The sequence below is a fragment of the Pterocles gutturalis genome, unplaced genomic scaffold (genome assembly GCF_000699245.1).
Source record: "Pterocles gutturalis isolate BGI_N339 unplaced genomic scaffold, ASM69924v1 scaffold48546, whole genome shotgun sequence".
Taxonomy (NCBI): domain Eukaryota; kingdom Metazoa; phylum Chordata; class Aves; order Pterocliformes; family Pteroclidae; genus Pterocles; species Pterocles gutturalis.
Genome location: NW_010099587.1, coordinates 3,978 through 29,183, shown reverse-complemented (window position 1 = coordinate 29,183; position 25,206 = coordinate 3,978). Strand labels below are relative to the sequence as shown.

General features: G+C 37.6%; 1 protein-coding gene across 2 annotated transcripts; it reads left to right on the top strand.

Annotated features, from left to right (window-relative positions):
* Positions 1 to 432: 432 nt before the first annotated feature.
* On the top strand, positions 433 to 24,964 carry RHOBTB1 (Rho-related BTB domain containing 1). 2 transcript variants are annotated; one of them, XM_010076674.1, is made up of 10 exons: positions 433 to 624; positions 985 to 1,088; positions 14,008 to 14,193; positions 15,894 to 16,429; positions 16,481 to 16,861; positions 17,280 to 17,398; positions 19,580 to 19,730; positions 21,474 to 21,562; positions 23,044 to 23,149; positions 23,653 to 24,964. In XM_010076674.1, exons 1-10 carry the CDS (start codon positions 433 to 435, stop codon positions 23,820 to 23,822), a joined length of 2,034 nt encoding a protein of 677 aa, XP_010074976.1. In that variant the 3' UTR covers positions 23,823 to 24,964. The 2 variants fall into 2 exon arrangements, with proteins under 2 accessions (XP_010074976.1, XP_010074968.1); XM_010076666.1 differs by having other exon boundaries at positions 15,894 to 16,861.
* Positions 24,965 to 25,206: the final 242 nt, after the last annotated feature.

Sequence of the window (25,206 nt, the reverse complement as noted above, 5' to 3'; positions counted from 1 at the left end):
AATCAAATCCTGAATGGGCAAGATTATAAAAGGCAGGTTTGTACTGGAGTCCTTCAGGTTAAATCCACTAATGTCCAGTCTTTCTTTCTTCTTGGCATTAAAAGTAATAGCAAGAGGTAGGTTTGTGCTAGCTGTCCTTGATTCAGCAAGATCTATCTTCTGCAAACAGGCTTGTGTTTACAAAAACCAAAGTGAAAATAGCATGTGAACAGCATAAAACATCTGGGGTCAAAATAGTTGTGCATTTGCATAACTGTCTGGTATTTAAAGGAACTGCTTGCTTACTTTGGTACAGTTTACTACAAGCTTTTCCTTAAGAGTTTGTCCTCTTCAGGCATCTCTCAAGAAGTGGAAGTAGAAGGCTCTGATTCTGAATAGCATTGGTTTTGCACAGTAGTACAAGTTTAACTGTCTTGTTACAGTTTTTGCTAAATGGACACTGACATGGACTACGAAAGACCCAACGTTGAAACTATCAAATGCGTGGTGGTTGGAGATAACGCAGTGGGAAAGACTCGTCTGATTTGTGCAAGAGCGTGCAATACAACTTTCAGTCAGTATCAGCTGCTGGCAACTCACGTCCCAACTGTCTGGGCCATTGATCAGTACCGTGTCTGCCAAGAGGTAAGTACTACGGGTGTACAAAATATGGAGCACATGCTGTGAGGTGGTACTATTATTTACTGGCAAGCCTTTCCTTGTCAGGATGCAGCAGTGAGCTCACAAGTATTTTATGCACAGTCTCTACTGCAGCCATGCTCTGATATGCATCTCCCTGAGCCTCTCATTCCAAAGTAACTTTGTTTTTTATCAAACCTGTTTTTTAGGAAGAGATGTATTCTGCCCATTTCATAGAATACAGCATTTCCTGAAAAATATGTCATAGACTCTTGGTCTAGTATGCTTTGTATTTTCTTACAGGGTGAATTAAAAATGTAGTTGTTTGATGGAAGAAAAGAGAATGTTATGTATGTTCTGTTCTAGGTCCTTGAACGCTCAAGAGATGTTGTGGATGAAGTGAGTGTTTCTCTCAGGCTGTGGGATACGTTTGGGGACCACCACAAAGACAGGCGCTTTGCTTATGGAAGGTAAATTGGTCCAAGCAAAATTTTAAGTAGTACTTGGAGTAAAATTTTAGGGCAGAAAAAAATCGCAGATCTTAATTTTGAAAAGTAAGGACTTAAAAACAGTCAAGGGTGTTCATATTCCTGCCTGTTGCAAAGAGGATTATCTGCTGCAAGGATTAAAAAGATATAAATATTTTTAAAGTAGCATAGTTCTACTATGCTACATTTCCTTGAACAGCCTGCTAAGCTCTGCCAACAACTGTTGCCCTATTTTGGATTTTAAAGAACATTCCCCAAAATAATATTGTAGTTTTACAAAATTGAACATCAACATTCCCTGCCTCTATAACCAGTGTACAATATAATTGCCTAACAAGCAACTAACAAGGAGAGATGTTGGGAAACATCACTCCTTCTCAATTAAATATTTATTTTATTGGAACCTTTGATGTTTGAATGGGCAGCTAACCTCTTGAGAGCACAGCCAATTGCATGAAAGGTAAGGCTCTTCTGTATTTTCTTAATTAAAGCTGAGGAAAGGAAATGTGTTTCTTTTATAAATATCAAGTGTCTGCTAGTGAATTGATTAGCCCTCGAAATTTAAAAACAACAAAAAGAAAATTAATGTACTCTTGATTTTTCTAGCACGTATAATATAACTTCAGCATAGTTTCAGCAAGGATTGAAGCCAGTGGTACTCTTTCTGTTTTGTTTAATGTTAATTAGATGTGGCCTTGTGGCAGTACAGGCAGCAGAACAGCTGTGTAGCAGGCATTTGAATACAGGTATAATGAGAGCAGATTACCAGTATTGGGCAAATACTGAGCTGAGAATGGCTTTTGGACAGATATTTTCATAGCTGACATTTGAGGGAAGTCTTGGTCCTCGCACATTTTTTCACCTTCTTGAACTTTTTCATATCTGCTTCAGTCACTGCAGATGATCAAACTTCCATAGACTTTGTTCTTCCAGCTGGGAATACCCTTTCTAGAGTGTCTGTCCCGGCTTTGGTTTCCATGTTGCCAAAATGTACTGTCATACTGTTTTCCTTCTCTCTGTGCTCCTGATGAAGCAAGTGACTTTGAAGGATGACTGTCTTCTGTATTCTCCATCCATTGGAACTACTGGAGAGGGTTCTGTTGGTTGAATCCATCAGTAAAATTTTCACACTGTAAAGCTTCATAGGGCAGTTTGTACAAACCTTCCTTTGTATATAGCACTGTGTTAGTCATGTTTTCACTGTCATGAATTGCCTTGAGTTTTGTGTCAGAAGCTAATGTAGTAACACATCTGGGTTACACAACCTGTACCATCCGTAAATAAGCTTTGTGAGAAAGGGAAGTTACTGACTTTAAGGTAATATTGACACAAATATTTAGTGCTACTTGAGTATGTGAATAGATATTGTTTTACCATTTGGCAGCATATGAAGCCTACTTTGATAAATATGGATGTAACTTAACGTTTCCACTAACTGTTTGTCTTTGTGGCCTCCTGATATTCTGCAACAGATACTGTGTCACTGAGAAGATTACTAGAGATTAGGAGAACAACATCGGGCATGTTCTGAACTCTGATCCCACACTGACTGACAGGACAGAAGAGGGGGGGAAACAACATACTTAGATTCTAATCCTGCAAACACCAAGGAGGATGTGAATAACTTGAGATCTTGTGAGATTAAGCAAATGAACTCAGTGATTCCTTTGTGATGTTAGCAGAACTGAACCTGTGTAGAATCAGGTTTGCTATACCCTGATCAAGTTAGAAAGGCTGTTCTAGAAACATGCTGTTCTGTTAGTGGTTTTTTTGCAAGTCTGTTAATGAACAAAGTAACTGCAAACTCTAAAGAAACTATTTTATAAATAGAATTTCAATTGTAAAATTTCCTAAGCATTGATTAGGTACTTCACTGTTTTGAAAGATATTAATGTTTAATTTAAAACCAAATGTTTAGTATTTTATCTATGTTATCATTTTAAAAAGAGATGTTCAATATTGAATGTTCATGTTTTTAGGAATTGATTTTAAATCACCTCTGTACATTGAACTACAGTCTACTTATAGCTGAGTCAAATCGTACAGTACAGTGAAAGGCATATTTTATGCCAAACTGCTCAAGGCTACACCTACAAGTGCCCCATGCTTCTGATTGTCTGAAGGATCATATAATAATATAGCCCTTTGGTTCCCTTCAGAATTTTTTATGTATATGCCCATTGTGCAGGGGAAGGCTTTATTTCAGACAAGCACCAAGACCTCCAATTGTCCTAAACGTGGTGTAACAAGAACCAGCAGGTCATTAATTCACCTGCTGCTTGTTGGAAAAGACTGCTCCATACAGTTTTACAAAATGTTACATAAATAGATTATGCTATAGATGACAGGGTGAACAGTTAATAGGACTTGCAGCAAAGATAAATCCTGAAGTCTTTATTTTTCACACATAGAAACATAAAAGGAGAATGACAGAAGGAATGTGTTTTCCACTATTTTTGTGTGATAGAGAGAGAGAAATGTACTTGAATGACACTGAGGATGAAACAGTTAATATGTCTAATGCCATCCTTTAAAAAGGGAGTATGGAGAGTGAGGTCCAGCTTGCATTCTACTGTGTGGTGTTTAGTTTAATAATCACAGTGCTCTGGGAGCTTTGGGAAGCTGTCCCTTAGAGCTTAAGGGAGGGAGGGGGATGTGGCTGGAAGGACTTGTGGAAATATTTGCTGCAGTTTTATAGCATTACATAGGTTTTTTTCCTTAAACTAGAGTGTGTGGTTTCATTTTCTAAGTGTCTTGTTCAGTTCAGCTTAGGCACTGTGTGATGCCAGACAGTCATTGGTTGATATTGTTCCACAGGGCTTCATTTGATGCAAAATCACTCCAAAATGTTGTAAAATGATGTCTTTGTTATGATTAGCATATTGATTTCCAGCTCCTTGTCGCCTCTTTGTTTAATAACAATCTAGTCTTGGTGCTATTGTATTCCCTAAGACTGCAAAAAAGGTAAGAACTTCATATAAAGCTCAAGTTGTTATTATGTATCAGTTTTGCCAGGAGGCACAAAATTGCATGTGTAGACATGAAAGCATCTTAATTTACATTTGAGCTTGCCAGGATTTGCTGTCCTCTATCCTCCTGTCCAATCTGGTTTTAAATGAGAATGTCAACATGTCATTGTGCTAACTAATTCTAAAAGCAAAATGGGAAGAAGACTGGCTTGCACTTTTTTTCTTTTTGCATCCTTTTAAAAAAAAAAATCCAGGTAAACATGTTTGAATACAATTTGATTAATATCCTGCATATTCTGGGTTTTTTTATACATGCAGCTCTAGTATGTGTAAACACGATCATAAATCTGCAAAGAGTTAATTCAGTCCCAGTCAAATATTTATTCTTAATACCATTGATGTGGTTTGTTAGCTGATTCAGCCAGGATGATTTATTTACTTGCAACTTAAATATGAGCTGTAGACCAAACAAAATCTGTTCATACAGCATGGACAGAAAACAGCTTTTTTACTTGTGACTTACAAATGTGAATGAGCTGTGCCGTGAGACTGCTGACAGAGCCTCTTAAAATATGTGTAGAGGATTTCCTCTGTTGTGAATGGATTTCATAAGCCTTGTGGGTATTGTACATACACAGAGGAACACATGCATTTGTCTTTTTCTGTGTGATTACAATTCCTTTAACCAGTTACTTCAATGTAATTGAATCCATAGGAACATACCTTCTGAACACTGAAAAGGGTCCATGAGAATAGGGGTTTATCACTGATACATGAAGACTTCCACCAATCTCTTTAGGGTTTTGTTTTCTGTTTCTTAAAGGACAATGATGATGATATTTCTATAAAAACAAACCCAAGTGGCTTTGATGCCAAATAGTATTTGCATTCAGCAAATTCAGTGAGATCAGGGCAAGGTGGGTGTCTTCACAGAGTTACTCTATTTACCTGTAGTTAGATCAGTGCCCTCTGTCACTAACCACCTGTGCCTAACCTGAGAATAGGCCAGCAGCTCCTCACCTTTCTTCAGAGAGGGTCAAGGTTTCAGAAATGCTTTGAATGGAAGCCCACACTTTTCCCTGCAGTTTTGCTATCCTTGTTTTTTAAGTTACAATAATTCTCCACCTTCTATATGCCTTATGAGATATTTCCTGGTGTATGTTGGAGGGTGTCATCAGAGATGTGTAATCACAGCAGTAGCACTTAACAGACACAAGATACCCTTTTGCTTTGTTAGCAAAGGGTGAGCTGATGGGAAATCCAGTTGTTTTCACATGTCTCTCACCTTGGATGCTTTGTTTTGCTATGTTTTGCTGACACTAAAAGTGATATATGCAGTATCTTTGAATCATCTTCAAATACCAAAATTTGTGGGCCTCCCCATCTACTTTATAGTGGTTTAAAAGATGGTCAGTTTTTTCATCCAGCAATCCTGAAGAATTCCTGTAAAAAACATTTTTTTATACTTGTTATGGTTTTTTTTCCCTTTTGAGTTTGACTCAGATTAGCCCCAAGAAAGACTAGAATAAGCAGAGAGGTTTGCAGAGAGATGGCATTCTCAAGTAGTTTTATTCAGGTGTGTTATCTGTATGCAATAGATTTTTCTTCTTTTGTTATTTACATTAGTATTTGAGGCTTTTTCACTCAGTCCATGGGAAAGTATATGCTTTTTATATTCACACCAGTCAAATTAATGCAGATCTACTACTTTTCTTCTCTGCATCCCACCGTGATTCCATATTGTGAGTAGAAAGAGGTTGCTATGGAACTGCTGTTTAGGAATCCTTCCTTCTTTAAAAAAGTGTGTGCCAAATGACTGTTGGCAAGGACTAAGGCTCAACTTGATGTATATGTAATCTATCTATAATAGAGAGACACTTGTAATGCTTTAAGCCTTCCTTGACTTGAGCAAAAAAGGATGTATCAAGTGCTGTTAGAGGTATTATGTAATTTTCTATTTTTCCTTGCTCTCCTAAGACAGTGGCTGAGTGGCTGGATGGGAAACACGGCATTTGGGCTTTGTGCTAAAAGACTGCAAGGCAACATTAAAATCTTTTGGAAATGCAAAATCAGCAAAGTAACTTTCCATCAAAATCTTGATCTCAGTGAATTATGTATTTGTGAATAGGTGCTAGGTGCTTCTTGAGCTGTTTTCTAGTCCAAGGATCTCAGGATCTCAGTCTGGATTTCCTCATACATATGTCAGAATATGGAAGCCACTCTGCACAACCAGATGTAACTGTTCTAAACTGAGTTCTTATCAATAACTTTGTGACATCAACTTGACAGTTATAATTTCTTACAGTTTTATTTTAAATAAAAAAGAGGAGGAGGCTGGTTTTGGTGATAGCCCAAAGAAAGCAAAAAAATATGAAAGTCCATATTTTCTCCCCAGAGAAAGAAATGCATCTAGCATCTGTTAATGCCCAGTTTTCATGTATTCTGTGACTTCAGAAGTCACTTTGATACTGGATGCAAACGAGACGTATCATTCTTTCGTGTACTCTGGATTTTTACCTCCCTCTTTATCTTGTCCCTGGCTTCCTATCTGTGTTCTTCGTTAGTACTTATAAGGAATCATGCTATTACTGAATTTTGGGACTTACCTTTGGATCTTCCTTTATATTTTTTTCTTTTTTTTTCTTTTCTATCCTTACATCTCTCCCTACCTTGAAATATTTTTTGTCCCATAAACTTGTTGCTTCAAATTATGTTTTAACTAAATATCTTCTTACATCTTTTAAACTCAATATGTTTTTCTGATTGATCATTGGTTCCTTTTTTTTTTTTTTCTGGAGGATAGGGGCCAGGAGAAAAGAGTTCATTTCATCTTTTGTTTATTCTTCTGCAGTATCTTTAATGAAAGTTAGTTGGTTCTTTCTACAGAGATAGCATGTGGTTCTCATCTGTAAGCTTCCTCCTTACAATAACAGAAAATACACATGAAAAGCCCACTTTTCTCTATGTTTTATGGTTTATCCATTGTTTTGTGAATTTATTTCTCATTATTTTCTTTTCTGACTGCTGTCTTTAGAAAGCAGTCAGCTGATATATCTTACAAAAGCATTTCTAGCTATACTCTTATCAGTCCCTTTATATGATATTGTAAGTTTTGGTGTTTGCCCCGGGTTGATCAGATGTGTTCCAGCTAGCTCTGTACCTTCTCTTGCTCTGTCATTTTCTTTCATCCTGCTCCACTGATTTGGTGTTCAGGTTTTGTGTCTTACTTTTATAAACCCCGACTTTGCATGTGATATGCAGAATATTTCAGTATTTCAGACTCCATTAACTATATCTAGAATTCTACTTATCATAGAAGTTTTGTTCCCATGTTAGAAATGCAGTAATTTAGATCTCTGCTCCAGTGAAAGGAAAGGCATGTATTGGTATGTTATGGGGCTTGTCTATACTGCAAACATTCATGATTCCAAAGAGTTTTACTGAGTCTACTGGCAAAACTTGGCCCAGAATCATGCTAGGGTACATTGCAGGCAGCCTGTCTCAAATGCAAAGTTCTATTTATCACTAAGATGGATTTTTTTCATGTGTAAATGCTGAACCAGAATTATGTGTGAATTTACTTTTTATAGCCAGCAATAAAACGAACCAAATTCCAAGACTATGTAAGCAGTACTTTAAATTAAAAATAAAATTGTTTTCCTCTTGTTATATTGTTCCACGTGACTTTGCCATTCTTTTTAGCACTATTGCTGGTCAGGCAGTAAGAGCAGATCTTACAGGTTTCTGCAATGGAAAGTGAGATATTTAAATCATTCTTTGTGATATCAAAACATTTTTTGTCATTCTCTGTAAATGCACCACTGTTTTCCCATGAGTATCTCAAAGTAAGTAGAAGAGATTTTAAAGTGCTTAACATTTAAGAATGACGTATTGCTTGTAAGGAATGTATGGGAAAACTCTTTCCACTTTTGAAGCACAGTCCTGAAATATGCAGCTTTCTGAAAGGTAGCTTTATCTTCCTTTTCTTACTGTTGTTTCCTACTAAAAATTAACGTTACTGAAATTTCAGAAATAGATCTGCATGCTACTCACCACAAAATCTGAATATATTTCAGGGCATTTTGACAGTTTCGCACATTATACCAGTACTTAAGAAGCTTCACTGCTGTCGGTAAAGTATAGAACTAATCGATTCTCCTGCTCACATCCAGGGCACTGCATGGTCTTGCCCTGCCTTACCTGGATATCTTCAGTTCTTCACATGCCAGGCACCCCCTGCATTTTAGTTTTCCTAGCCTTTCATCTGTTTTGAGTGTGTGCACGTAAGTCCTGTGTCCTCGGGTCACTTTGTTATGCTCACCAGTCACTTAATGAATTTCTTCTCATTTCATGTGATGGCTGCAACTGCATTTGCTAAAAACCAAGTCCACTTAAGACATTGTCAGCCTTGCTTGTCTGCACAATTTTTTTTTTCAGCTCAGTGATATGCATGCATGAAAAATGTTGTATAACTGAGTGAATCTCTCTTCAAAATGTATCTGGATTGACATGGAGATGTGGCAGGGCTTTCTTCAGCCATAAAGGAGAGTCTCAATTTAATTCTTAGATAGTCTTCTACTGTCTGAACCTACTGTGTTTGGGAACTTGGGAGCCCCTGCTGCTCTACAGTCTTTCCTTTCAGGTGGTTGAAGACTATGCAGGTGGACACTAGACAGCTCTTGTCCATTTCTTGTCTCAAGGGGATAAGTTCAGCTGTGATGCAGGTCTCTGAGGAACCTTGGGAAAATTTAGGGAAAAATATGAGGGCAGAAGGAGTAAAAGCAAAACACCTTTTATTGCTAAATAAATGTCTAAAGGATAGCTGTTCTAGTAAAGTCAAGGGAGTCAAACAATTTGGGTGAACCTCTACCAAATTGTTTGCTCTGTAAAATTCTAATAGACTCCCTTACCTCAATTTTGCTTCTCAGAGAAATAGGTAACAATAAAGACTATGATGGGAGAAATACACTGGGTATTTTTCCCTTCCCCCAAAGTTTGTTCTTAAAGTTTGATTTGATTAAATTTGTGCAACAGACTTCTTGTCAAACAAAATATAATTTGTCTCTCCTTGAACTGATGTGTCACATTTAACTCTTGGGTCTTATTTAAGCTCTCTAAAACAAAATATGTACTTTTGACTTGACCTCTGGAAAGAGGAGAAAATAGTATGGTAATACAGTTCAGTCTTCCTGCTTTTCGTCTTTCCCACTCCCTGGATTTCTAGTTCAGAGACATCTGTTCTTCACATTCTGTATTCCCCACAGCTTTATTTTTTCCCGTTTCCAAACCCAACAGTATTATTCCATGATTATATGGCAAATGATACCACTCACACACACATGAGCAGCAGTTCTTCCATGCAGCAGTTTTACTCAGTAACTCGTAAATTATAAACCAGAGGGAACAACTTCTTCCTAGGTAACACAGTGTGTACCTTTCAGAAGGCAGCCTGTTCTGCACTGCAGTTTGTAACTCTAGATTCAGACTAGGAAACATTAAAATTTTAAACAAACTTGACATGGAATAGATATCTTTAAATATTGCCGTTTCCTTGAAGTTCTGTCAGAAATAATAGTAGGGAAGATGGAAAATATGCAGCAGTTTCTTGTTCAGAGATGTATCAGCAATGTGGTGTGAAGGTACATCTGCAGTGCAGCTCATTATGGCAGCCCTGGAACACAAAGAGCATGTAAGCAGATGAGTCGTTCAAAATCTCAGTGCCAAACCAAAGGAGTGCTCTGTTACACAGAACAGCTCTAGTTAGAAAACATTAACTTCTCTGCTGCTTCTAACAGCTCTATCAGAAAACCTTGTTACATAGCTATTGTATCACTTTTTCTCCTCTACCTCACAAGTTTCTGATTGCAGTGATTGCATGGTAACTTTCATATGGTTACCTGTAGCTTGACTAGTCCTGAAGCCTGAAGTTGATAATTTAATGTTGTCTTTGTCAGTGCCATACTGCTTGCTTTTTGGCAGTGACTTGGACTGTTCTCTGCACCTCTGATACAGTTCATAACTCCCACACTCCTAGCTCCTAGCTCACAGGATGGCAGCACAACATGTGCTGAATCCTGATGCAGATTTGGTTGTCTAGAGGGTTTCTTTTCATTCTCTGAATTCTAAAAAGGGATAGTTGCTTCCATCACTTCTTATCCAAGTTTGGGAAAATACCACTGAATGCATTGAGGTAATACCCATGTTGTGTAGATAGAACCTTACCACCATTCTGAGAAGCAACCTTTCTTTGCCCACAGAAGGCTTCTATAGATAGTCCATAACTATGTTTAGATCAAGCTGGGATGACTTCAGATGTGTATGCTTTCCATCAAGTTACTTCTGTGACTCCAAGGGGAGCATTTGAAGTGCTCTTATGCTGCTCTTATGCTTTAATGTGAGACTCCAATGCAGGAGTCCAGTCAGCCAGGAAGTGACAAGCATGTGAGTAGTGGTTGATTTGTCTACAGCTGAGACAAACTGTTCCCCTTTTCCACCTGCCAACTTCCACACATTTACGTTGTGTTCTCCCTCATTTGAAGCCCCAGTGAGTAGAAAGAAACCTGTTTTCTTACACTGGTGATACTGAATGTTTCACTGGTGGTTGATCACACACTAGAGCAAGTCACACAGAAGCTGTGAGTTTTGGTGATACTTAAGTATGTTCAGATGTTTCAAGTAATAAGAGTAGATGATTCGCAGTTTGTTCTGATACACCTATGAAAAGCAGAATGTAAGAATAAATCAGTTATGCATTTTCAACATGTGCCACTGAATCTACAAGACAATGTGTTTGGTATCCTAGCTACTGTTTCTCATTGCTGAGTTATTTGTAATACTTAATTTTGTTTCCTGTGATACTTCAGTATCAAACATCAGTATATGCAGTAAGTGTAATCATACACTTCTGTTGTATTTAACGAAGGTGGATGCACACAGTGCCTTATCTATTGCCCGTCTCAATTGGATGGTGCTCTAAGAGGTTCTAAAGCACTTTTTTAGTATCCAAGTCTATGGAAATGTTTCTTGAATCATTCCTGAATCTTACTAGGAAATGGTTATGAAATTTCTTTTAAGAAAAAAGCAGGTTGTATTTGTGAATATACTGCTGCAGAGAAAAAGAAAGCAGAAGTAAACCTGATTCAACCTTTCTCATTCTCTGAGTAACCAAAACACATAAAAATGGCAATATATTGGATATTGTTTTTAAAATGCTATCCTCTTGTGTTCCTTGAGAATATTAAAGTAATATTGGTAAATTTTTAATGTTTGGGAAATATTAATGTATTATTTTAACTTGACAGTTTCTGGCTTTTATGAAAAAATGTCAAACCAAACCTTATACTGAGCCATTAGCAAGTTGTAAATGTGCCTTTGACATTAAAAGGAATTGTAGGTATTTTAATTAAAAGTTTCCAAAGGACAGTTTTCCCCAAATGTTCACAGTCCTATGTAGACAGTTGATCGTTCTCATACATTACTCTCTCCAATTTGTACTAGTAGTGCAAATCAGGCTTATGACTTGAATGAAAACTTAATTTGTTATGTAAGGTGGATATATTTTGTGAGCTAACAGACACAGCTGTAGTGCTGGTGCAGTGTCTGAACTCTGTCACTACCCAGTGATCTCCCATCCATCCTGCTTATGGCACATTGCTATTTATTTTTCCCTGTTTAGCACAGAACTCTCTGGATATTCATTTTACCAGGAAGTCCGGGTTTTAACACAGAATAAATAATACGCAAATCACATTTTTTTTACCTCTCTGTTCTGTTTTTCACTTCATTCAGAAGGCAGTAAGATAGAAATATCCTTGTTAGTGCAATGCTATGTGTGTTGTGAGTTGCGGGTAAAGAAACCAGCTTGCCCCAGCTCGGTTTTATGGTTGCCCAAGGAAGATCAGCGTGGTGGGTTGCTCAAGAACCACATGCAGCTCTGTGGCTAAAACATGACACTCCCTTGGCAAGGGCTGTAACGCATGCAGGGCTGTGCTGGGGCCAGCTGGATAGTCTGGGCCTGTCCTGTCCAAGGAAGCAGATCATCACTGTTTTTTCTCAGGAGCCCAGATCTGTGGCCAGCCCAGCATCAGTCAGCAGCAGCACCATGGGGAGCTGCTGTCATCTCCTGCCTGTGAGCTCCTTCTGGAGCGTTGTTTCCCTTTTTGTTTTCTGAGAGATGTGATTTGTAGACTCAGGAGGGTTTTGGATACTTGTGACTGCAGTTACTTGGCTTAGGTAATAATTTCTGAAGGACGCAAGACAGTCTGTCTCTCTAAGATGCTTAGTTATAGTCAGGGCCAGACAGACAGACAATGGTTGCCTCTCCGTCAGTCCTGATGATTTGAAATAAACAACAACTGACAAGATTAGATTATGTGTAACACTGTTTTTTTTGTCTTAGCTGTACATTGATTTCTCCTTTCTGGAAGCTAAGCAAATGTCTGATGGAGCCTAGGTTTTACTCTTAAGTGACCTTGTATAGAGGAAGTTTGAGTTTAAAGGGTGTTTACCTCAGTTATGTAGAAGACCAGTGTATTTGCTGCTTACCATTTGACTATTTAGCTTGAAAGTTTATTTTTGAGTTTGAAAAGGCCTTGTTTCTGGATATGACAGATGTGTTGCAGTTTATAAAATATACAATCTTGGTGCAGGAGCATTTCTCTTGCATTAAATTTATGCTCACAGCAGTACCTGTATTGTATGCAGCTATCCTTAGAAATAGATATAATTGTACCCTCAATGAAATGTAGAAGGCAGCAGTACTGAGGAGGTATTTCATTATTTAAAAGCTGAATGTTAAGATTCACTGCTGCTGCTCTATACAGTTCACAAACTGCAGACACAGCATGTTTGTGCTATATTAAAGAATAATAGAAGTGAGATAGACATGGTATCGCTGAACTTATCCTGCTGATAATTCTGTAGCAATAAGTTTCCTCAGAATGTCCCTTCCCCTCAATTTTTCTTGAGTTTCAATTCAATTTTTTCTTTTCTTTTTTTTTTTTTTTTTTTTCCCATGAGAGAGACCCAAGAGCTTGAGAACTGCTTTGTAACATCCCAGTTTATAAATAATGAAATTGCCCAAGTTAGGAATGCCTTGAGACAAGTATTCAAGCGTTTCTCTGCCGTAGGGTGCTAGCTCTGACAAGAATTAGGTGATGGTTTAGTGGATGAACTGTCAACCTTAATCCTCATACTTACAATTTATAAAGCAAGTTTATTTAGTGAAGTATTTTTTGTTTTGTTAAAACCTTTAAAAGCCTGCACATATTCTCTGATGTAAGCCATTGTCCTATTCTACACTTTACTGGTCTTATTTTCGTTGTAATGTGTATTTTTGCTTGTATTGTAGAAGTGGTCATTCTGTAGTAATTTGCCCTTCTAACAGATTATTTATTAAAGATGGTAGAGAATTGCTGTGCAAAGTGCATTGCAAAGGAGACCCCCACAGTATCTAAAATGGTACAGTAAAGGTATTTCTCCATGACAAGTTCAGAAATTATCTGTGTCTGCCTGTGTGCCTGTTCTGAAGTTTTGCATCTCTGCAGAGTGATCTCTGAATTGAAATTTAGGTGTCCAGTCAGCAGAATTATTTCTGGAGTAATGACAGCCTGTCAATAACTGTAGTGTAAAAGCAGTGAATGGCAAGCCTGACCTCTCTTCTTAGTGCTCTGTTCATACATGCGGGGATCAGCTCTTGGCATAGAGGGGTAGTAATTCCTAGGTATGTGGATTTGTGCTCCCATGCTTTTCTGGTGAAATGTGTAGCTTCTATCAAACCTCTGCATGAACAACATGTTTTCTGACATCTGTGTGTCAGGGCGTTTTTCAAAGTATAGAGTATAGCTTTAAGACGGAGTGATGAAAATAGGTGAAGCTGCAGCGGGAAATGTTTTGTTGGGTTTTAATTGGATATTTTCTTGTTGCCTTTCTAGGTCCGATGTAGTTGTTCTGTGCTTTTCAATTGCTAATCCTAACTCCCTGAATCATGTGAAAACCATGTGGTATCAAGAAATCAAGCACTTCTGTCCTCGCACACCTGTCATTCTGGTGGGCTGCCAGCTAGATCTCCGCTATGCAGACCTTGAGGCTGTGAACAGAGCCAGACGGCCTTTAGCAAGGTAAAGTTTAAATAAAAATAAGAATTTTTTTAAATCACCTTGGTAATCAGGTGCAGTACTTTCAAAAGAGAAATGATAGAGCCTAGTTTCCTTTTTTGTAAAATAAGAATATATGTGCTTTCTTCTTTCTAATTCTGTTGTCTGAGTTGGTTAGTTCTTTAACACATGCAGTTATTATGTGTTGCTCACAATATTTGTGCACATTGGACATCTAAATTTGTTTGGGTGCCTGAACACTACAATAATACAGAGATAATAACGATTACTAGAGATTTTCATATAATGTCTTTCTCAGTCTGAACACGTGCGCCATGTCCTGCCCTGTCACTACTGTCAGGTACTGTTTAAAAATGACAAATTCTATTCAAGTTTTATTGATTCTCAATTATTATTTTATTGTAAATGTAATCCTAGATCATGTCAGAAAATAAAGTGGTTGCAAATTAAATTTTTTAAAGTTCCGAGATTAAATCATTCTAGAGAAGCTTTGTTTTTCCCAGATTTGAAAGACAAGCATTCACATGTTTGGGCAAAACAGTCACACACTTACCTGCTCACTTCTACTTTCCTCCTTTTATGTGAATTTGAATGAGACCAGATTCATGGAAGTAATATCCGTGATCATGTAAATAAAGGCTGTATTGTAACAAATTTCCATAAAGGGATTGAATTAATATTTCATGGGGTCTTAGAAAACTTTGCCCAGGCAAGAATTTTAATGCAATGCAATATGATTTCCATAGGTTGGTTTGTTTATTAAACATTTCTTCTTTGTGGCTGGGGTGGGCTTTTTGGTTAACTCTCCAAAAGGAGATGTTTTTTCAAAACTCAAAATTCTTCCTCTGCCCTAATCCTCCTTTCTGATTTCACCATTACTAACGTTTGAATCGATACTCTGCCACCTGAAGTGATTGTTAGTTGGCGACTAAAGCTGGAGTGGTTAAGTCTGTGCCAGCTTGTGTATGCCCAATATGGTATGCTCAGAGAACGCACTGCTGGGTCATGTCTTCTGGTGAGATGATTTTATGTTGTGAAAATGGATTCTAGCCCAGACCTTTTTTCTGGTTTGTTTACCCTACATTGTATACTAGAGCTGCTCTGGAAATGCATGAGTTACTGCGTAATGCTTTTACAGCCAAAACAGGCCTATCTCTTGAAGTGTGTGTTGAGTTACACTTTTGTCACAGGCTAAGATTTTCTTTAAAAAGCATAAGCTTAAGAAATATTTCTCATTTCATACTTATGTTTATGGTATTTTTATGTCATGAGAATCTCCATTCCAATTGAAATTATGGATACAAAGAAAGATACTGACAGAATATCTGAGTAGAAAAGAACATTAGGTTTTTTAAATAATGAAAGTTCTCAAGTGTCATATTAACTTTTTTACTGTGAATTTCCCTTTAACAGAGAGAAAGCTTGCTCCATTTTGTGCAGATTATTTTTTCCATGTTTTTAGTAACATTGCAAAGACACCACCAAACTTAAACTCAATTACAAGTATGTGGTATTCTAAAACACTAGAGTCATGGTGGTAGGTTTCCAAAGGGCTTTGTGACCTCAATTTTATATGTTGTTTCATTTGAATAATAGTTATCTCAGAATTGGTGCTGAGACATTTTGTAAAATTTCATGCTTTCTGGAGTAACTTTGTGATGGATCATTGTGTGTGAGAAGGTTTATTGTTTCTTTAACCCTAGGCCAATAAAAAGAGGAGACATTTTGCCACCAGAAAGAGGCAGAGAGGTTGCAAAGGAACTTGGGATACCATACTATGAAACCAGTGTATTTGACCAGTTTGGGATTAAAGATGTGTTTGACAATGCAATTAGAGCTGCCCTGATCTCCAGAAGACACCTGCAGTTCTGGAAATCTCATTTGAAGAAGGTCCAAAAACCTTTGCTTCAGGCTCCATTCCTACCTCCAAGAGCCCCTCCTCCGGTTATCAAAATTCCTGAGTGTCCTGTACCGAGCATGAATGAAGCTGGATATTTATTGGGCAGCCCACTGTGTGCAGATGTTATGTTTGTTCTCCAGGAGCAGGACTGCATTTTTGCTCACAAGATTTACCTAGCTACCTCCTCTTCAAAGTTTTACGACCTTTTCTTAATGGAATGTGAGGAAAGTCCAGTCTTGGATGAAACACAGTGTAATAAAGAAAATACAAATAAGAATGTTCTGACAAGTCACCTTGAGAGAAATGGTGACAGTGATGACACATCCTTGAAAACTGCAGATGTTAAAATTCCCCCACCAGAAAGTACTGACTGTTTAAACATGCTAGAACCAGAACCTGGTGAAATAAATTCTACAGCAAGATCTCTGTCATCCTGGGGTAAGGGGTTTGTTAGTGTGCACAAGGAAATGCAAGTGAATCCTGTCTCAAATAGGACGTGTCCTGTAACTGTGGTAAAAATGGATTCATCTGTGCAAGCTGGACCTTTTAAAACTGTTCTGCAGTTTTTATACACAGGGCAACTGGATGAAAATGAAAAAGATCTCACAAGACTGGCTCAAATTGCTGAAATCTTGGAAGTATTTGATTTGCGAATGATGGTGGAGAATATTATGAATAAAGAAGCCTTCATGAATCAAGAGATTACTAAAGCATTTCATGTCAGAAAAGCTAATCGGATAAAAGAGTGCCTTTGCAAAGGGACATTTTCTGGTAACTAAATATATGCTTTAACAGGAAAAGCACTAATTCTTTTCTCATTCCTGTTACTATCACTTCGTAGACCTCAAAAGCTGTGACAGCTTACATTGTTCTGAGAGGAGGGATGAGCCCAAAATTTTAGTGCTACTCAGGGCCAACCTGGGGATTCTGCAGTTTAATTTCTCAAAATCAACACACAGGCTTTTAAATAAGTGACCCAATTTTCCAAAGTGTTGAACATCCAATATCCCCCTTTCAGTGAGGCTTTTATTTAACTATATGAAACACTAGAGTTATCTTCAGAGTGGGGTTCATGGGAAGTGAAAGAAGTCCTTGGTTAACAATGTGGAAGTGAAACATACATTCTTGAGACACAGTTTCGCTTTAAACACAGACTTGAAGCATGCCTGTTTCTTTGTTCCTCTGGCAGATGTGACATTTAAATTGGATGATGGAATCATAAATGCCCACAAGCCACTGCTGATCTGTAGCTGTGAATGGATGTCTGCTATGTTTGGAGGATCATTTATTGAAAGCTCAAACAGTGAGGTATTTGTCCATTTTTGTCCCTTTTGCTTATAAGGTCTGATGGATTTAGGGTGAGGGAAGCATCATTTTGTGCCTCTTTGAAGGGTTGCAGTAATCCCTGGAATGATTCTTTATTCTTCCCTTCGAGACCTGGGATGCTTTTCTCCTTAAAGCATTAAATTAGGATGCCTAGGAGGATAACATATTTTCTGAAAGGCATGAGACTTCTTCCAATGCTGGAGCATGTGTTTTAGACCTGAAATCCTTCAAAATATTAAATATTGGGGAAAAAAATAAATATGGATTTGTGAATTTCTTTAAGTTTTAAAGTTGTGTGAATATCTATTTATACAATCAGAAGCATTACAAAGAATACTTGAAACAGGGATGTTGAGGAAGGAATTGAAGGGAAGAAAGGGTTAAAAGTGGTAAACTAGAAAAGGGGGCTGGTTTCACAGTACTTCAGTAGAAACTAAACTCATTCTCTAGTGCATCAGCTTGTCCTCTTGAGTAAAGCAGGTATCAAGTTCACTATGAAAGTATGAAAGATCTGAATGCTTTGAATTGAGATTTTGGAGCAGAAGCCTTGTATTTTTCAGGTGCCTTCATGGTCTGTTTTTCGAATTCTTTCTTGTCTTATCCATACCCACATTTTCATTTTTGTTTTGATTTTCTTGTTCCTTTCCATACTCATAGGTCTTGTTCATATGAAGAGTTCAGTTTTTTTGTGTTTAATATTCTGAAAGATCTGAAAGATGTTCTACTTACATTTTTCTTCCTGCTTCTAATACAGCTGTAAACATAATTCCTTTCCCAGAGGGATGCTGAACAAGTGGTTCATTAAAAATACATAGTTTGATTCTAGTAAGCAACATATGGCAATGAAGAATATACATTTATTTTGTACAAGTCTATTTTTAAATTATTAACTTAACAGTCTTATCTTTCCAATTTAAAATATTTATCTTCCATTTTGTGGACTTTAAAGCATTCAGTAATGCTTTTGGAGGTTTTAAAATATAGGTAGATTGGAGTTGAATGGTTTCTTTTGGTTTACAAAAAATAAAACTATCTACTTTTTACTTATTACTTTTTTCTGAATTTGGGACACAACATTTTATAAACTTATTCACTAAATTTACTGTTCTCTGCACTAACAAAAATATATTAATAATGAATGGGTTTCACAACTAGCTACTCTTACTTGGAGAGTTGAGTTGCTTCCCAAGTGACTGATATGCATAACAGGTTCATGCTTTAGCACTAGCAGACCTGGGTTTGAATCCCACCCATCCAGATAGAGCTGAAAGAAAAATTCTCAAGCTCCTAAGGATTAACAACCAGATTATGTGACAACAATTAACTCCCATCAAGTAGGTAGTCTGTGCTGACTGCTTTCCAGCAGTCAGGTAAAATTGCATGTACATTTAATTCCTCATCATAATTTTATTATTGTTTTTCTGCTCTACCTTTTTTTACTGCAAGTTCTTCAGAATACCACAGACGTTCTAACTCTCCTTCCTCTTCTTGTACACTTCCCTGCAGTGAAGTGGGGTTAGGGTTGTGCTGGTGAGAAACTAGATAGCTTTTGTCCTAGTCTTAGTGGTTTCATTACATGGTGGTTACACTAAATTACGTGTGTGTGGCAGAAACGGTTTACGTTTCTTTTACCTCATTTCTTCAGTTCAGTCCCTTCTCAGACATCATTTACTTGGATAATTTGGTTATTTATAAACAGACTGAGAGGGGTGGGGTTTTGTTATCCTTTGGTTTCTGTTATTCTCAGAAACCCCAGAATATCCCTTGCCCGGAGCAGATAGATTGCATTCCTAAAGCAGTCTACCAAGGGAGGTTTGGCATGGGAAGTGCTCAGTGGCATTATGTGGCCCACAAAGCTGTCCGTTCACAGGCTAGAAAGCATTGAACAGATTCAGTATTTCATGTGGATCTAATTCCAGTAACTTGGTAGAGTTGCTTGTATGTAAACAGGCAAAGGATCTGATTCCAGAGGTATGCTTACCTGTTGGCAGCTTTGCTGAACTTTAATGGGAAGTTTCTTTTTTGAAAAGTGTTTTCCCTGCATTTCCAAAATTACTTGAAGAGAAAAAAAACACAGTCCAGCAAAGTGGCAGAAGTGAAATATGGCCTCTATATGAAAATTCCTTAATTATTAGGGGCTCTTTTCTTAAATATCTTTTCCAGGTAGTTCTTCCCAACATAAACAAGACTTCCATGCAAGCAGTTTTAGATTACTTGTATACCAAGCAACTGTCCTGCAGTCAGGAACTGGACACACTTGAGTTAATCTCGTTGGCAAATAGGTTTTGCCTTCCTCACCTGGTTGCACTAGCAGGTAAGAATTTGTGGCCTTGTCCAGTAAGTGTCTTCTGCAATGGCTGAAACATGTTTTAATGGTTTTGGAAGGCACAGGATGTTCTCAAGTGTCAGGGAAAATAAAGACTCTTTTCTTGGTATTGTAATACAAAATTGTAATTTGTATTTTTGTATTGTAGTACAAACTGATATTTTCACTTAGAAGAATGTGTTTGCCTTTCTCTTGTCTTTTTTAGTTTTGTGCTAAACCAGCTGAGAGCATTGAAGTGTTCTGTGCTTTAAAAACAGGAAGAGTAAATCTTCTCTTTACCCTTGGTATAATGTCTGTGGTTTGTAATATCCATTCTGTTGTTAATTTATCTGAAAACAGGATGGACCTCAGTCTTTCCATTATGTAATGAATGAAGTGCTCCATTATAAATTTCCATTCTAAGAGAGTAACTGAGCCAATTCAAACTGATCTAGATGATTATGTTTTTTAGAAATGCTGTCTGGATCCCTTTTCACTGCCTAGATGCGAATTGGATGTTTTGATATGTACATGGGGATTCATCCCTCATTTCAGGAAGAAACTTTTCTATATCACTTACTTAGAGAAAAATTACAGGATAAGCAGCTACTTAGTTTTAAAATTAAATCTATACACACCCCAGACATTCGGGGTTGGGGTTTTTTTGTTTGTTTGTTTCTCTCTATGTATGTAACTTGGCATCGTTCTTGAGACATGGCCAAGGCCGAAACTCAGAGACAGATGAAGCAAAGCTACAGTTATTTACAGGACAACATTTAGCAAAAACTTAATCACATACCAAATCTTAGCTCTCCTTCTGTTGTGCATCAGGACTGTGTGCCTTGTCTTCTCTGTTTCTGACAGACCAAATCCATTATTGCCTGATTTCATATGCATATTTTAACTGAAGTCTTGTTTATTTTTTGAAGTAGTTGCAGCAGAAACATACATATAATATTAAGAATATTTCATTCCATTTAATTCTTGATGAAATAATTTTGAGTCCAAAGGTGATTCCTAACAACTGAACCCAGTAGAATTATGTCACCTGACAACATTTCCCAAAAAGACACTCAGACCTCTAAGATTCTAGGAAATAGTTCTAGGAAAGAGTTAATGAGACTCTTGAACTGAAGTGACTTTTGGGCAAGCTGGTCAGCCCTCATCTAGATCCCTAGGATTAACTAATCTGAGAATCTGAAGAAGGCCTGAAGTGAACTTTCTGTATCAGTGCTGTGGGTATACTCATTAATAAATCCACAATGCAATAGCAAGTGCACTGTTGCCTAAAAACTTGTCTGTTGCTTTTGTATTGCCCAAAAGAGATAGCTGATCCATATTTCTAATCTATATTGAATATTGCACCCAGCCATTCTGCCAGAAAGAGACTAGTGGCCGCTGAACTTTGTCCTTCTATAAGTGGTTATTGATTGCAGGCTTGTTTTGAGAGTTGTGTGTGAAACCAGAAATAGTTTGGATTGAGGCAAAGGGCAAATCCGCATATGGACTGTGCTCCTCTGGGGCAAGACAGTTTATACCTGTGATGCAGAACCTTCAGCCACAGCTCTAAAGGCCAGAATTTGACTTCACCCAAATCTGAAGTTGCTCGGTGTATCTGGCTGAATTGTGTAATGCTAGAGTTAACACTAGGAGGAGGGAGAGCATGCCTTCTTGGTTCTTTGTTACTTGTGAATGACCTGACCTTGAAATGTGACCATTTTCCCTTAAGTGATGGGTTTTTTCCTCTAACAGAACAGCATGCAGTACAAGAGCTGACAAAAGCCTCCATGAGCGGCATTGCAATAGATGGAGAAGTACTGTCCTATTTGGAATTGGCACAGGTCAGTGTGCACTATTTTTTAAAGATATTCTGGCCAACTGCAGGACTTGCTTTTAGCACCTTACTGGTTTTGAGCATTGCTTCTAAGTGGCTCAAAGTCTGCAGTTCTGAGAGTGACTGACAATAAAACTTAGTTTTTTCTTCTATTTTAAAGAAGGTTTTTCCATTAGTTCAAAGCGAAACATCTATTTAAATAATCTCAGAATAGTTGTCTTTCAAATATATATTTTAGTTTTTCTTGATTCATGGCCATGCTTCAGTAGTATGAAATGCAATATAATGAAGCTGTTCAGCTTTGTAATGGTGAATGATTCTTGGGTTCCTTTCAGCTCCCTTCTTGTAGATATATTTAGACTTATGTTGCAAAGGCAACATTTTTTGTATTCTTAAACTTGACACTTAGACTGGCTACTCAGAGCCAGTCATCTGATAGTTCAGAGTGAGTGCAAATCCTACTACTTTATGTTCAAACATGTTTCAATGTTTCTTGAGTCCCAGAGACCATGAAAAGAAAGAGCCCCCAGCTCACAGTTAAACTGCGTACCTGTTTTCAAAAAAGAGTGCTACAGCAGTCTTCCAGATACAGTAGTACAACCTAAAATATTTTTCAAGTTTTATTATTCTTGATTTTGTGCTAGTGATGAGTCTGTCTGTAGCTCAGATTGAAGTCTGAGGTTTAAGCAGCACTGAAATACAGCAGAAGCTGGCCATGCAAGAGTTGTTGTAGCTGCTGTCCAGTGCCTCTTTTGCCTCAATACCTATAATGCTGTTGCAAAACCAGGACTGATCCCCTTCCAAGAAAAGGCAGCTCACTTCACTTAATTTCTGTTTTATGAAGGATGTTTTTTCTATTTTTTTTTCTCCTGGTTGAAGGCAGGAGTAATATGTTTAACTACTGTTAAGATATCCTCTGTGCCTAGTACCTACATCAATATGATGTGTTTATAACCTGAGAAAAATCATAGTAGACAGTCAGAACGGCAAAACAGATACACATGCTATACAATCTGACTTGCGTTATAGCCGTGCTTCCTTATGAACATAGGAAGCTTGTACAAGATTTAGTATTGAGCTTTCAGCACTACTTGATTTCTGACAGCGAGCATAGTTTTCCAGGGAGTCACCTCACAGCCAGGTTCACAGTAACCAGTGTGGAAGTATGACTGATGCAATCATACCAGAAAATTCGGGTCCAGCGTGTGTTGGGTTCAGATCCTGTGTGGGACTGAATGTGGTTTGCCAGATGCTGTGCATGCTAAGCACTTAATCATTAAGCTTTTGGGCCACTTGTTCCAGCAGAATTGTGTGACAAGGTCTAGGGCATCTAGAGGCTGCTTCAGCCTCAAAAGCTCCTCTTTATGGATCTGGCAGCACGCTCCCAAGCAATCTGCTGGGGACCATTCTAGCTTTAGTTGTAAATTGGGGCTGCAAAATGAATGATAACTTCAGGAAATGGAATAAGCTCTTTGTTTTTCTTTACAGTTTCACAATGCTAACCAACTGGCAGCTTGGTGCTTGCATTACATCTGCACCAATTATAACAGTGTTTGCTCCAAATTCCGCAAGGAAATCAAAGCTAAATCTTCAGGTATGGGCAACTTTCCCCCCAAGTTTTCATGAGTTTGCCCCTTCTTTCTCCCCACCCAGATGATTAAACATGAAGACAAAGATGAGCTCAGATAGCTAAGCTGTGAGACTGAACCTCTGTGCTATCTTGAGTAGCATTCATAAATTCTTCTTATCTCTAAAGAAGGGTCATAATCATTAGCCTGATTCCTGGCCAAGCGTTATGTTCTATAACTATTTCAGTGAAGCTAAAGGGAACAGAGCTATTTTCAGGCCCTACAAATATGTTCTGTAAAGGGCTTGCTTTTTTACAAACTTTGAAGGGACTAAGGCCTCTTGAGTGCAAGCACTTCCAAAGTCTTTTCACCTTGTAAGTGCAGCATGTGAGGAAACTGGGAGAATCCCTGATAAGCCACCTAACACAGAGACGGGGTAAATGGTTAGTGGCATAGCTTTTTGCAGACATTTGTTGGATTTGTGTATCTTATTGGCTTGTTTGGGGGTTTTTTGGTTGTTTTTAATCAGATAATCAAGAATATTTTGAGAGGCATCGCTGGCCACCTGTGTGGTATTTGAAGGAAGAAGATCACTACCAGCGAGTCAAAAAAGAAAGAGAAAAGGAAGATGTTGCACTGAATAAACATCATTCAAAGCGGAAGTGGTGCTTCTGGAATTCCTCTGCTGTAGTTGCCTGAACAAAGCAAATAAGTGGAAATCCATGACCAGTGTCAGAAATTAGTCTTATTGTTAGAAATAGGATGTAGTTCAGGTTTTCAGGAAACTTTGTTCCACATGTACATTTATTATTGCTAGAGCCAAAAGCACAAGCTCACTGAAAATGGGCCTGGAACAGCTCGTTGAAGTAATATGTATATTTTTGTCTAGTCAGTAGATAAATGTCTACTATTATTACATTTCTTTTTATAAAAAAAAAATACAGCATTAATCTTTCAGTCTCCAATTGGGAAATATTTTTATACTGTCTGGTGTTTTGTTCAGATAAAATTCTGGATACAGTTTTATTTTACAGACCACAAAATAACCACGTAGCAGCTTTGTAATTAGATTTTAACTATTTTTACTATGTGTATACAGTGAAATAGACAATCTTCAGTCATAAGAGATCGCTTTTAGAGTATCTCGTAAAAAGTCATCTTAGGAGAAAATCTAGTTGCCTAGAATAGGTTGTCTTTTTTTAAACTAAGTACTGTGCACTGGTAATATAATTAGATGGTTATTTCCCCTTCCTAAAGTAAAGGGTTAGAATAAAATCCAATAACTGCAAGATAATAGAGTGCTTGATCTTTGCTCAGCTGAGTAATAGGCTGTATAATTACCTGTTCAACTGCAGGCAAATGTATTTCTAATATTTGCCATGTAAGTGCAAATAATTATGACTATGTGAGCCATGTAAAATCTAGTGATTCTAAGTATTCAGAGGTTTTATATGTCTAGATCAAAGAGAATATTTCTAAAATCATTTAGAAGGGCTTATTAATTTGTATCCTTACACAAGTATGGATCTGAATACAAAAAGCAGTTACACTGCTTGCATTTGAATTACTGCATGTCAGTTACCTTGTTCTGTGGGATCTTAACCATGCAGCCATTCCTCATGCCGAATTCCTTTTTGCTTCAGTGCAAACAAATGAAAGGGCTGCAAAACCAAGTAGGAGTTATCTAGTCTTACAGCATTTTATAAATGAAGAAGGGTCTTCACACACAAGATCACTTCATTTTGATCTAAATTGTTTTATAGCTTTTGCCAGGTAGAATTCAAAGTGTTAGATTAGTTTTAAGTAGATCATATATTTCCCCTGGGAACAACAACTCCTAGAAAGCTGGGGGCAAAATGATGGCAGTCAAGAATTCTGCTCAAGTGGTGCAAGAAAAAAAAAAAGCTTCCAGTGTTTTCAAGTAGCCTGTGTGTTCATGACTTTTTATCAACCATTACTCTGAAGCTGCAGTGTTACACTAGATTATATAATGATGACAGCATTTTTTAAAAGACCAAAATTCCAAAATATATAGACTGTAGAACATACACATGCAATCCTGTTCAGTGTCTCAGGCACAATT